General features: G+C 34.9%; 1 protein-coding gene across 1 annotated transcript; it reads left to right on the top strand.

Moving 5' to 3' along the window:
* The first annotated feature begins 476 nt into the window (after nt 1-476).
* Nucleotides 477-6,473, top strand: LOC149553460 (sulfite exporter TauE/SafE family protein 5-like). The gene is made up of 4 exons (XM_089788906.1): nt 477-1,653; nt 4,944-5,075; nt 5,193-5,336; nt 5,713-6,473. The coding sequence occupies exons 1-4, from the start codon at nt 598-600 to the stop codon at nt 6,019-6,021; spliced, it is 1,641 nt and encodes a 546-aa protein (XP_089645032.1). The 5' UTR covers nt 477-597; the 3' UTR covers nt 6,022-6,473.
* The last annotated feature ends 7,549 nt before the right edge of the window (nt 6,474-14,022 follow it).

The following is a 14,022-nucleotide window of genomic DNA, read 5'->3' as shown; positions in this document are numbered from 1 at the left end:
AAAGTATAAAAAAAAATTTCCCCTAAATCATCTTCCATACCTCTTTTCCAAAAAAACATTATATTATCTACCATATGTCTTCCGTATACCCATTGCAGACCCCCCACACTCGTAGTAAAATACTAAACCATGTGCCTCACGTCATGAATGACCTCAAAAACCCTAAAAAAATTGCGCTTGGCTGGGCAAAACCAATCCACTCATTTTAGTGAAGTTTAAGCTCTAAGAGGGCACGTCCTTCAAATTTTGGTGAAGTGGACATTCATTTTTGTTATTATTATTTTCATTTTTATTTTGGCATTTTGCGGTTTTGGAATTATTCCATGTGATCTAGACCGGCCTTAATACAGGCAGGTAGGTGCCCGTCAAATTCAGGCTAGCGTCTCTCTACTTTTTACGGTGGTCTTGCCAATGTCCAACAGACTACTGCCCTTCTGGAACCTACCCAAGTGAATAAGTGAACTGAAAATCATTAGAAATCTATAACAAAATTTTGCGTGCATGAAGTGCATACGATACATCGCATAATTATATTTGCTAATACAATTGTGGGAAGAGAGAAAAATCCTTTACTTTCACATTTTAAGGTTACAAGCTATGAAAGTGTCATGGATACTGCCTTTTTGGGTGGCAGCATTTCTGGCATTGATTTCTATTGAAGCTTGCTGTTTTGCAGCCAATTTGGATGCTTCTGAGCCATTTGCAGAATATCGGAGCGTGAATACCGATACCCCATCTGAAGAAATCGCTCCCCCGGGTTGCCATGATACCAAGACAGCACCGCGAACATGGCGAAATGTTTTAGGCATGGCTTTCCAGTGGCAAACACACAAGGGCAATGAGAGCAAAATAGGACCCAGGTGGCCTCCTCTTAGTTTTGGATTAAGGACTGCATCGGCCACCGTCTTGACAATTGCTGCAGCGAGTGTTGCCAGTGCAGGGGGGATTGGTGGTGGTGGACTCTTTATCCCAATTTTGAATTTAGTATTGCAGTTTGATAGTAGGACTTCAGCAGCACTTTCAGCTTTCATGGTCTTGGGGGGTTCCATTGCTAGTGTGATATGCTATGTCCCAAGAAGCCATCCTGAATTCGATCATGAGCCTCTTATAGACTATGAGATTGCCCTGCTCCTCCAGCCCAATATGCTTCTGGGCATAAGCTTGGGAGTCATAGGTAACGTTATGTTTCCTGAATGGCTCATTATTTCCGTCCTTGCTTCATGTCTTTCAGCTATTACCTTCTCTAGTTGCAAAAGTGCATTCAGGCAGTGGCAAATAGAGACATTTCATCAACAAAGAAAGTCTGAACTGGACATAGAGAAAAGAAATGCATTGTCTATGGCTCATGAAGGTGAGATACTCCAACAAAATGCCCAGGTGAGTTCATCAATAAATGTCACCTTACCTTATCACAATGAGACCCCAAAAGAAATTTGCAATGGAATCGATAAACATAGAAGTGATGGACTACATTCAGAGGACATGGCTTCCAGTAATATGTCTGAAGAAGGTAAAAAGAGTCTGCAGGTGCCACTTTTAAACGAAAAGCGGATGCAATCTTCAGCTGTTCCCATTAAGGAATGGACTTTGCTGGTGCTTGTGTGGGTTTCATTCTATTTGGTGAACATGCTTAGAGGAGGCCAACATAACAAGGCATGTCAGCATGTTGGTGCAGTCTATTTTTGGGTGTTTACATTTTTTTAGTGTTTACACTAATTTTGAAGCCTCTTGGTACATTACAGTTGGGAGTTTATAACACTAATTGGCTTTACTGGCTCTTCGTGGTTTTTTTTTCATTTAGTACATGTATTGGGATAAAATCAGTATAAGAAGCTATATTCATATGCTGATGCTGTCCTCTTATATTCATGTATGTGTGAGAATATACCACTACGTATACACATTTCGAGGTGGGAATCTTATGTATCCTAAACTCATTTTTGGCGGTTGTCTTTCCTGTGTCATTTTCTTGTTTTAGCAAGAATTCTTCTAGGTAAAATTACATGAGAATTCTTTGTAGATGATCCTCCAGAGAGGAGGATATCTAAATTGTTAACTTTATTACTGCCAATCCACTGCCGCGGTTTGAATCTCAGATGTTTAAGCTGTTTTTCAGTAGCTATCTTTTCCATCTATACTTCACAGGAATTTCTGCGAGGACTAGGATTATTGACTCAAATTTTCTTTCTACTTCTCTCTCCCTCTGCCTAATTCCTTCTAATACTTTCCTGCTTGTAAAGAACATTTGACCACTGATGTAAGGAGTTAGAGGCTCCCTTCTAACCTGCCTCAATCAACACTTGAAACACACAATCTGAAATATATAACAGCAAAATAGTTGAAAATGGAAAACAAAATGACGCAAAAAAACTTCAGAAATTCTTATTGAAACTCATACCTTTTCAGTTAAAAATTTCAAACAACTTTACTTGGATTAGCGACCTTCTGCTACTAAATAACATGTGATCCACATGAGGTTCAGTATTCCATCTATTCTTTTCCAGCATATATGATTTGATAGATTCACACAATTTTCCACTTCTTTTCTAAGTAATCCTCATGAAGCTAAGTATTCTCTGTTGACTGTTCTTTGCCTGCATCATGCCACCACTAGTTTGATGCTAAAATTTTACTAATGAAGGTGACAGCCATATTCTCATTCCGTTGCCTTTTATCTCTCCCCTCTCGCCTTTCGCTTAAAGAGTTTTTGGAACTGACAACAAATCCATCTCTTTCTTTCTGCTCTAGCACTGTCTTCTTAGCCCATTCACATCAGTAGATATTTGGAGCTAGCAGGCACCTGTATATGAATTATCTAGACCGTCCTCTTTCTAATAACACTTAATAATGGAATCCAGGACTCCGGTAGGTGGGTTGGATTCCTTTTGGAAATCTGACGGTCTTTGAAGGAAGATCTTCAATTTTATAGTATTCCAATTTTTATTGTTTTCTCTTTGTGGATTTTGGAAATTCATTCGTAGCTTCGTCATTTAGATTGTATCTTAGAGGTTCTAAATTCTTATAATTGCATTCATGATGTTATTAGTTTGGGTTTGGGAATTGAAGTTGCTCTCTTTCACATCATTCGGTACTCTGTGAAATTTACCGAAAAAAAAAGAAAGGACGAGAGAAATTACCGAGCATTCTAGGTAGCCAATGATTGATTTTTGTCAATTTACATTCTGCACTTACAATTTTCTTTTATTGCAAATATAAACAACAAATCGTTGGTTGGAGCACACTGTGTTTGGGAGGTCAAGGATCCTTCTACATCAAAACCTAAATCCTATGACTATCTATTAGAAGTGAACCTTAGACAGTAGAAAGAGTTTATTGGAACCTCTCTTCAATAGAAGAGGAGGCCACCTTCAATTGATTTTCTGGAGGAGTTGAATATACTGGTGCTTTTGTAGTTGTTATTTCAACCTAGATTTAAGAAACCCTTTTATACATGGCTTAAAGTGGAAACAAATTCCATTCGTACTCTGTACCTTTGCACTACTGGAGGGTGTTGTCCGCTTTGTTTGAACTGAATGGCACTAAGTAGAAGACAACTCCTCCATTGGACATCTATAAACTTCTTTAGAAAAACCTTTAGGAATAGGAAAATTGAACTCACAAACTACATCACATCCAGCCAAGTCAATCTACTTACACTTGTATGAATCAAATTTTCTCTATTGACAATATGCCCATTGTGGATCACACACTAGTTACATCCCAAGCTGACTTTTAGTTGCTAATTCTACTTACTGCAATTTTTAGGTGCTCCTTTACAGAGTAGGATATATGACCTACAAAGTATACCGAATCAACTGTGAGGGTTCATACTTAGTTCTGTATGCAGTGCGAGGTGGAGAATCTCTGTATCTTAATTAGCTAACTTTTGAATATAGTTCTCCTGTCTTCTTTGTTTAGGAAATCTGGTAGGCAGTCAGATGCCAAACCTTTAAGCTACACCACATTTAAAGTCCCAATCCATTTCCACATTAAGTTTGCAATTTTGATATAGTGCAGTTAATGTCAGATCGGGAGACTAACCTTCCGTTTTGACTCTATTTGTGCACTCTAGTATCCCCTTTTGTATCTATTTCTGCTTACCATAATATTTTAGGCAGTCATGTAAGCAGTCGGATATCTGATCCACACAAAGTCTACCATAGTGCCAAATCATCCCCATTTAGGGTATATATGTAGTGAGTCCAGATCATAGGTCAGAATCTTAGATATCCTAAGTTCCCCTTATTATTTATTTTTGTTGAATGTAATTTTCGATCACATCTGTATACATAGATCACTTATTCTTTCAATCGATTTCCCTCCAAGTCTGCTTTTCTAGAGACAAAACAGTCAATTATTAGAAAATTTCTTTTGGCTTCTGTAATTGTGTTTTTCTGTTTTGCACCTTCAAAATCTAGATTCTATTTCCATTAGATTACAAAATTTTTATAATTATCACAATGAAAGGCATATTTCCCAGCCAGAGCATCAAGAAGGGAACCAGCTCCAGATTTACATAGCAGCTGTGGATTTTGATATGCATAGGTCTGATTTCCAATTACATATATACATTGGCATATCTTAAAAGAGTACGTTGATTGGAAGGTCCATGTAATAACAAAAACCACGTTACAAATCAGAATCATCAGACCTCCAGATACAAATGGATCGATTCATAAAAGGGAGGCTTCTTAAAAAGATGAATTCATGAAAACAGCTGCATTGGGAGACCAAATACCTTATCACCTAGCTTGATTAGGTTATAAAATTTGCCCACCTTGTCATGGAATGTTCTCTTATGACTCACTAGTAAAGGCAGGACCTTTTATTTTTCGAAATCTATAGATACAAGAGAATAGATGTTTAAGTAATAAATGTAAAGGTTAGACTGCAGAATTTTCAATTATTTGCATGCTCCTGAATATGTTTTGGTTGCAAAGCAGAATATCTTGCACATACAGCCATGTGGACTTGGATACTGGTTCATATCAGGACTTCAAATTCCTCTTGCTCTTGCAGTGACATTTTGGATGGTATCTCGATCTCAAAATTCAGAAAAACATTTCAATGGAAAGGTGATTTGCATGAATTACAGATTGAGGTTCACCATTTAAAGTTGTAACAGCAGACTATATACTATTAGTATGGAATCCATATAGATTTGTATTTTCAAAGTCCAACTTATTGTGCAGGTACCATCAAAAGCTACTAGAGGTTGTGAAACACTTTTTCTTTCAACAATGGCATTGGTAGCAGGAATGCTTGGAGGCATGCTTGGTGTAGGGGGAGGAATGATTATAAACCCTTTTCTTCTCCAAATTGGTCTCTCACCTCAGGTAACACAGTTTACTGTCCAAAGCTCGTAGACATGAGCCAAACTGGGGAGGATGTTTGGTTTGTTAGTTTGTTTTCTGGATTTGATTGTGTGAACAATTTCTGTCGTCAACGTTTCAAATCACACTACGTGATCTATCATCAAGGTTTACTGTGTAAAGCTCTTATACTCTTCTTTTGCACTTGCATCTTGATGATAGATCATGTAGTGTGATCCAAAATGTTGATAATAAAAATTGTTCACACAATCAAATCCAGAAAACAAACTACCAATACTGATGGATTGTGGAAATCTGATAGATCTAAAGGATGTTTGTTGTTTTGTGTTGTTTCATATTTACAGTAAAATATTTGAACAGACTATTAATTGATTGGCAGGTAACAGCTGCTACATGTGCATTCATGGTGTTTTTCTCTGCTTCTATGTCTGTAGCACAGTTTTTGTTGTTAGGACTGGTACCTTTGGAGCATGCAATTTTTTTCTCGATTGCAAGCTTTGTTTCTTCAACATTAGGGCTTGTCATCATTCAGCGAGCAATCACAAAACATGGTCGAGTTTCCCTCATCATTTTCTCTGTTAGCTCTGTAATGGCCATAAGTGCCATCCTTATGACTACCTTTGGAGCAATTGACGTATGGAGACAATATCAACACGGGGATTATATGGGTTTCAGGGCACTATGCTGAAGCTTCCATAGAATTTTGGATTAGTTGAGTTCCTCTCCTTCCAGTTTTAAGTTTTGACGTAAATCCAATATAAGAACAACATAGTAGCAGTGTTTTAATGACCAAGACTAAATGAGAACTGAAACTGATTCAAGCTAGTGGATGCCATTCTTACTTCATCATTTCAATGGTGGGGTACAACCCCAAATTAGATTAAGACTAGGAACATTTCAGTGTATGATGACAATTACCCCCACGATGGAACATCGAATGTAATAGAAGAAACATATGCCGAAAACAGTCATATTGCATTATGTTAATGTTCGTAACTTCGAGATTAAATGAGAACTGAAACTAATTCAAGCTAGTGGATGTCAAATTTACTTCATCAATTTGATAGTGGGGTGCCGCCCCGAGCCAGATTTAGACAGGGAACATTTCACCTGAATGAATGGAGGACCTCTTTTATGGTATTCACTTGATTTGTCTGAATAAATGTGTATATCGCAGATACCTCCTTAAGATGGAATATAGTATGTAATAGCAGAAACATATGCTGAAGAAAATCACATTGTAATGGCAGCTTCTATTATGATATGATTAAGGGTTTCCATTATAGCCATTAAACTATTCTAGTTAGTACTGAGATGAACGGTGGAATGGCAAACCTGTTTTCTCCAAGACATTTTGGATATCGACAAGTCAGAGCAGGTTTACGCAGGGCAAGAGACCTAGCCTCCTTACACCAGGGATCCCTTTCGTATGATAGCCATCTCGATTTTGCTTCTTTTTTTTTTTCCCTCCCGTTTTTTCCATGCTGAAGTGTACATTTCATAGCTTGGGCTTTTAAAAAAAATTCAATAGAGTTTTAAAAAAAAAAAAGAAGAAGTTTGGAGCTGCTTTCGATTTGTAAGACTGTATTCAGGCATAGATCTGTTCATAGCTTGGGCTTTTTTCAAATTTTCAATAGAGTTAAAAAATAGAGTTTGGAGCTGCTTTCTATTTTTAAGAATATATTTGAAGGCATAGATCTTACAAATCCATAAGTCTGTTTGGTTGCTGGAATACAATCGGAATAGGAATAGGAAATTAGAATATGATTTGTATTCTTTGTTTGGTGCGTAGAATAGGAATAGGGAATAGGAATACATATTCTCATTTTAGCCCCAAAATAAGCTTTTGTCCATTCCAAAAAATACCTGTAATTGGAATTGCTATTCTTGCATTCATTTAGCTTTCTCAAATTTGATTAAATTTTCAAATCCGCTTTGACCTGGGGTGAGCGCTGGAACTTTGTTTTCAATATTTTCAAATATTTTAGCGATTTTCCAATGGCGCCGATTGCATTTTCAGAAATATTTTCAAATGGCGCCGATTGCAAGTTGACCCTATTCCAATTTAAGCTTGCATAACCAAACAAGGGATAAACAAGATTGGATTGCATTTTTCCATTCCTATTCTTCATTCTCCATTCTCATTCAAATTTTATATTCTAATTCTCAATTCCTACACTTGCAACCAAACAGGCCCTAAATCTTGTTCAGTTTAAAAGTTCACCTCAAAAGTTTAAATACAATATATTTTGTCTTTTATATTTTATGCAAGCTAATTCTCTTTGAAATTATTTTTAAAGAAATTTTTTAAGGCATGTTACTTTTTTTGAATTCCTAAAAATGCAATGTTTAAAATTAGGAGTTTCTACTTTTAAAGAAAAGATTCTAAATAATCTTGTAGTCAAACAAAATTTTGTTCATGGAACTATTGTCATTCTAAAAAATAGAGCTTGCCTCATGGAACCATTGTCTTTATCTTTTATTATTGTCACTTTTAGTTCATGTACTTTCAAATTTGGATGAATTTAAACTCAAATGTTTTGAAGATATTTTTTTGAACATGTTCCTTGCAACTATATGATCTCATAGTCTCTCTCAACCATGGGTTTAACTTCATTTCCCATCTATCTTTTATTTTTATTTTTTTTACATCTTAGTTTGTTACCCACTTTTTGTTAATCCAACTTCCTAATTACTAACTTTAGAGTAACAAAAAGAAAATAGAAAGTGAAAATCTAATAGTCACTTATTTGTTCCTTGAATACTTCAAATATGTAAATGATTGGAGGGGTTGTACAACTTTATTGGTATCCATAATTTTGTTTCAATGAAATGACATTCTCTCAAAAGATCATTAAAAGTGATTGTAAAAGAAATCTCATAAATTTTGTTTTAAAACATGGAATATGTAAAAAAATTAACTCTTATAGACACTATAACCAATTTTGAAAAGTAGCATTAAAATCTCTCAATTAATAAATATTCACATTTCAAACTCATAAGACTAACCTTTTTTATCCTTTGGCTTCTTAGCCACATGACTAGTGAAGTCTTTGTGCATAAGTACTTGTAGAAATAAATATTAGAAGGTGTATATTCCTAAGAAGTAAGCACCCATTAATTTGAAAGCTTTAGGACTTATTGGGCCCCATATGAGTGATCTCTTCAATTTTGGATGCATTTACGCTTGATTTTCCCACTTATCTTTTTGTTTTTCCTAAAACCTCTTAAACACTTTTCAAATTCCAAAAATTTCACCTCAAAATTAACCATTCTTTGTATAGGTTGGACCATTTTCAATCCATACTTTAGGGATTTAATTTTCATGGATTTTTGACCCAATGCAAGGTGTTTTCATTTTCTCACCTTATGATGTTGGCCTTCCCATATTTAATCCCAAAACCACTATAAAGGGAGGCATCTTCCTTTCATTTTGACATCATCTCAATGCATTAGTTGCAATCACAACTAAAAGATCTCAGACAAGCTATTATGCATTCAAGGAGTTCAAGCAAGCATTCATTTGAAGGCATTCATCCATCATGTTGGAACCTTTAAAATTTTGAAGAAATTTGAAAGGGGCCATACTAGAATTTTTCTAAGGCATGAAAAGGAACACCCTTGGAAGCTATTTGAGAAAGCTTACTTTAGGAGTTGATAACTTGAAATCTTGTGGTTGTCATGAGCAGTACCCTTAGGAGTGTTTTATATGTCAATCAATGAGCTTTTATATCCATCTGAAATCTGGTACAATCAAGTATGACAAGCTTTTGATATGCCAAGTTTAAAAGGGTTTGTATAAATCTAATGTTGAAAATCCAAACTACCTAGTTTAGAGGCATGTATCTTAGACCCTATTAATAGCATGACTAAAGGATCATTGCCTTGTATTTTAATCATGATAAATAATACACGTGTCAATTTTTCAAAACCACTCAACTTGTTTGACCAATTTCCTAAGCCAAATCCAAACCCCGTTTATTCTGATTTTTTGCATTTTCAAAATTGCACCTTCCAAATGGTCATTTACATGAAGCCCCATTCCATAGCCAATTGGTGTCATGAGCAGTACCCTTAGGAGTGTGTTATATGTCTATCATTGAGCTTATATATCCATCTACAATCCTCTATAATCAAGTTTGACAAGTTCTAGATATGCCAAGTTTAAAGGGGTTTGTATAAATCTACATGTGCTTTTCTAGAAAATCCAAACTACCTAGTTTACAGGCATGTATCTTAGACCCTATTGATAGCATGACTAAAGGATCATTGCCTCATGTTTTAATCATGAGAAAGAACCCATGTGTCAAATTTTTGGGTCCATTCAACTTGTTTGACCAATTTCCAAGCCAAATCCGAAAACCATTTATTCTAATTTTCTACATTTTTCAACTTTGCACCTTCTCATTGGTCATTTTCATGAAGCCCCATTCCATAACTAGTTGGTGTCCACATAAAACTAATTGTGTGCCCATAATCTATACATCTTAATGTGTCAATGAGAAAATCCTTAAGCCCTGTAGAGCCCATTTCATATTTTTACTAACCTTGTTTGATATGCATATTGTTGATTGTGGAAATGGTGTGTTATAGATAAAATCAAACAAAGAATATTTGGGGGAATGGATTGAACTTTCAAGAAAATGCAACAATGGTAATTGTGAATACACAACATATACAACTTACAAGTTTGACAATAGGGGAGTCATTTGAATAGGGCACAATATGCTTGAAGTAGATAAATCAAAATTCTTGTAGGTTGTAGTTTGTAAAATGTGGAAGCACAAATTGGCAAAGAACCAAGATACCCATTGCTTGCTCAAATCATACTACAATTATAGGATCTAGGCATAAGATAATTTATAGAAGAAGCTTTAGAAACGATTTTGTAAATGAGATGAGCAAATGTAAAGTCTAATTCCTAATCATTGCTAGACCTTTCAACTTGTGTGTTGAAGGACTTACATCCAACTTGGCACACTACCTCGTCAACATCCATAAAATGCGAAAAAGCTCACATAAGAGACAAAAAAATAACATCTAGAATTGACTACTCAACAATTAATTTAATATAATAGAATTTTGCAACTTGAAATATAAATATATTGATAATGATTTCCAATGTCATGATTAACATTATACAATTGATGTCGACCTACACATCATGCATCCCACATAACATTATGTCCATGGTAAATGAATGAATACATCAAATAAGGTAGTTCATAGCAAGGTACATCACATCTAGTACATCAAAAATAAGGTGCATCACATCAAGTACCTCAAATAAAGTACATCACTAATATGATACATCAAAATCATAAAAATCTATTGAAATGCCTTAGACAAGTGTCCATCTACGAGTCTCAATCTCAAGAGCCTTGAACATATATACATTATCTATGTGAGACAAGAGTGTGGCCGAGGTGCTTTTGACACCCAAACACAAAGTGGTTAGCTCTCCCAAGTTCCTTCTTGACACGAAGGAGTCCTTGACCCTGCCCGAGAAGCCTTGCAACCAAAAACAAGAGGATTAGATGGATCTGGTGAAACTGTGAAACTAACTACAATAGCAACATATGCCTAACATGTAGAACATACTCATGGATGTCATAGGGATAAGAAACAAATAATCAAGCATATCTACACTTATGTAAAAGTGGCTTTGGTCAAAGCACTTAAAAATCAGAATTAACTAGTAGATAAAATAAAAAATAACATGCCATTTTTAGTTCTACCCTTCCATGTTATTCTACATTTGGAACCCTTCCATAATAAAAAGAACTCACTCATGTAATAAAATAATATAATTTTAAATAAACATGCATTCTAAAGCATATAGGTGATTCATCAAACATAAGCTCTCTAAGCTATCATCTAGAATCATAAAGTGATATGCAACATAAAACACCTATTCTATATGCATCCACCTAAACAAGTCAATAATTGATTACTATTTTCATTGTCCATTAGCTGAAGAAGACAAGAAAAGGTAAAAAAGAGAGAGAATATAATCATATCAACTTCTCTTAATCAATGTACAATTCGGCTAACCATAAGTAACTTCAAGGACATAGATTTTTTTTTTTTTGTAAACTATTTTACTTTAAGCCATCATTAAGGAAAGTAATCAAGAACATTACTAGCATTCAATTTCTCTTTAGGAACATTTACTAGATAGTCATTCAATGGGTTGGCAACTACTACTATGATGCTACTCATGCGATAAAACTAACAATCGCACCTTAGTGTGCAATGGGTACACTATATTTTTTGGGAACTATGTTTTTAGATCAATTTATATTATATTTTTCCAATTTAATTATGCATCAGAAAAGTGCATGAATATTATTTTTTATTTTATATGTGGTACATTAATTTAAGTATGCTATGAAGACAAATTTGGTGTATTCATTTTTTTAAAGTATTGGTACCATATACGAAAAATAGATGTATTGAGATGGTTTTACAATTCTCTCATTAAATAGTATTCTTGTACTTGACATGATTTTATTATTCTATCATTAAATAATATTCTCATACCTAATTGGTACATTAGAGTTGGGAATACTCAATTGTATAAATTTGAGATAGCTTTGTTTGCAAAGCAAATATCATAAAAAAATACTGCATAGATTGGAATTTTACAAATAATTTTTGTATTCATTTCATCAACATCAAATTTGTTAGTGTAAATATTTATTATTTACACTTAAGTTTACTTAGGATAAATGCATTATTTTATTATTTATTGGGTTGGACACTTAGGAGTTTGCATACTCATATGAGTTGTCATGTTGACAACACAAGAGTGAGCAACTCTACTTTAGCACATGGTGTCTACACCACTAGAGTTTGCATAATCAACTGAGTTATCATGTTGAGGACATAGTTGTTTGCACTCTTAATTAAGCACATGGTGTCTACAACATAATTTTACGTGACACCTTTTTAGGCTTATCCTCTCATCATTGCACTAACTCTTGTGCTTAATGGAGGTTAACCCACTCGTGGTGGACATGTGCTTAGTTGTGAGGCTTATCATATTGCTAACTCCTGGACATTCTAGATGCATCTTAGAGGCTTTTATATACAGGCACCTCTAGTGTACTATCAATCAATCAATACAATGAATTGAATACCATATTGTTATTCTAATCATACTTTGTTGGTCTATTTGTCCTAGTTATTGTGCTTCTTGGTCTTGGGTGAATTTTGACCTAAGGAAAATTCTTACATGGTATCAGAGCCATAGGAGCATCATTTCATAGCCATTGGAGACCGATCTTGCTTCACCTATCGGAGGACAACTCGACACAGATCCAAAGTATCCATAGATATTAGGAGCATCTAGAGCCAAAGCAGACCTCACATTGCATTTGGAGTGTCAATTGGGTGAAAATTGACTATAAATACACCTATATTAGGCCATAGTCAAAATTGAGACAATTTTTTTTGCAAACCGACACCCAAAGGCTAGATTTGCAAATTTGTATGATCATTTCAAATCTCTAAATTTAATTTTTAGAGTTGCATATTTTATTATTTCAGTCTCTACAATTTCTCTACATTATTTTCCAAAAAAAATTGGCCATCAAGCTAGTAGGAGGCATTTTTTGCACATGAATATTGGAGCTTGTTGGTGCCAATCAGATATTGGCATCATATTTAAAAGGTCAAAAAACCTCCCAAATTGACTTCTGTTTCACCAAAATTAGACATCTAAGGTGAAATCAAGAGTCAATTGATTTTTGGAGGTGCGGCAGCAGTAATTCAAAAAAAAAAAATAATAGAGGTGATTTTGAAACATCGATATCTCCCTCATACGAGCTCCTTTTTGCAAGTAATTCTTTTTTTGTTTTAGGGTAGAATTTCATGTAGGATGTTTGATACCTTGGTTCCTAAAATTTTTTGCAAGTCACAAATCCCACTTTTTGCAACCTTAAATGCTTAATACGGGCTCATTTGGACACATAAATAGGTTCCATTTTTTTGAAAGTGAATAATTTTTCATCTACTTTCCAGATCTACAATCATATTATAGGCCTGTGTGGACATGAATACCACTTTTAGAAATAGGTCCTATTTTGCATTGTATTGCTTCAAAATTGTTGTATTTCTGAGGTACATTGTAAAGTTCCAAATTTGAACTACAAGAGGAGGTTGTAAATAGAAAAATCAGAAGTCCACTTTTATCTATTTTGACAAAGTGGCCCATTGTAATCGCACTACCTATAAAGTGCCAAATCATGCATTAGGAGGGGTTGATTGATTATTTTTGCATTTTTGGGGGGTGCATACATTTTATTGATCTCATGGATTCTTGTCACATATGCTAGTCTAGTATAAGACCGAAGTTGACACCAAGGAACTATCAGAAATGGAGTGCCTTAATCATTGATCATTTAAGAAGAGAATATATGGAAGAGTTTCCTTATCTATCTTCGAAGATATTGCCACCAAATCCTACTTTGAGATATATTTCTCATCTTCTTCGTTTTATGTAAAGAAGTATGATTGGGGAATCTTTTGCACCTCTCAGTATGGCAAGTTTTCCTCATGACATTTGGATGGCTCTTGGGAAGCATATGGAGATCCACGAGTCCCTCTATTTCCAGAGGACATTCTACCTTTAATTGCTTCAATAATAGTTCCTCCAACTTCAAATGAGATCACACATCTTGATACT

Source organism: Cupressus sempervirens, chromosome 6 (genome assembly GCF_028749045.1).
Source record: "Cupressus sempervirens isolate cs-2001-9-10 chromosome 6, ASM2874904v1, whole genome shotgun sequence".
In the NCBI taxonomy this organism is placed as follows: domain Eukaryota; kingdom Viridiplantae; phylum Streptophyta; class Pinopsida; order Cupressales; family Cupressaceae; genus Cupressus; species Cupressus sempervirens.
Note: the sequence above shows the minus strand (reverse complement) of the source record. Positions and strands in the feature narration are given on the sequence as shown.

Bases quoted from the DNA above. Each gene is read 5' to 3' on its own strand.
- LOC149553460 (XM_089788906.1), top strand. From the start codon at position 598: ATGAAAGTGTCATGGATACTGCCTTTTTGGGTGGCAGCATTTCTGGCA. The intron at 1,654-4,943 runs GCATGTCAGCAT...GTTGCAAAGCAG, and splicing joins GAGGAGGCCAACATAACAAG to AATATCTTGCACATACAGCC. The intron at 5,076-5,192 runs GTGATTTGCATG...CTTATTGTGCAG, and splicing joins AAAAACATTTCAATGGAAAG to GTACCATCAAAAGCTACTAG.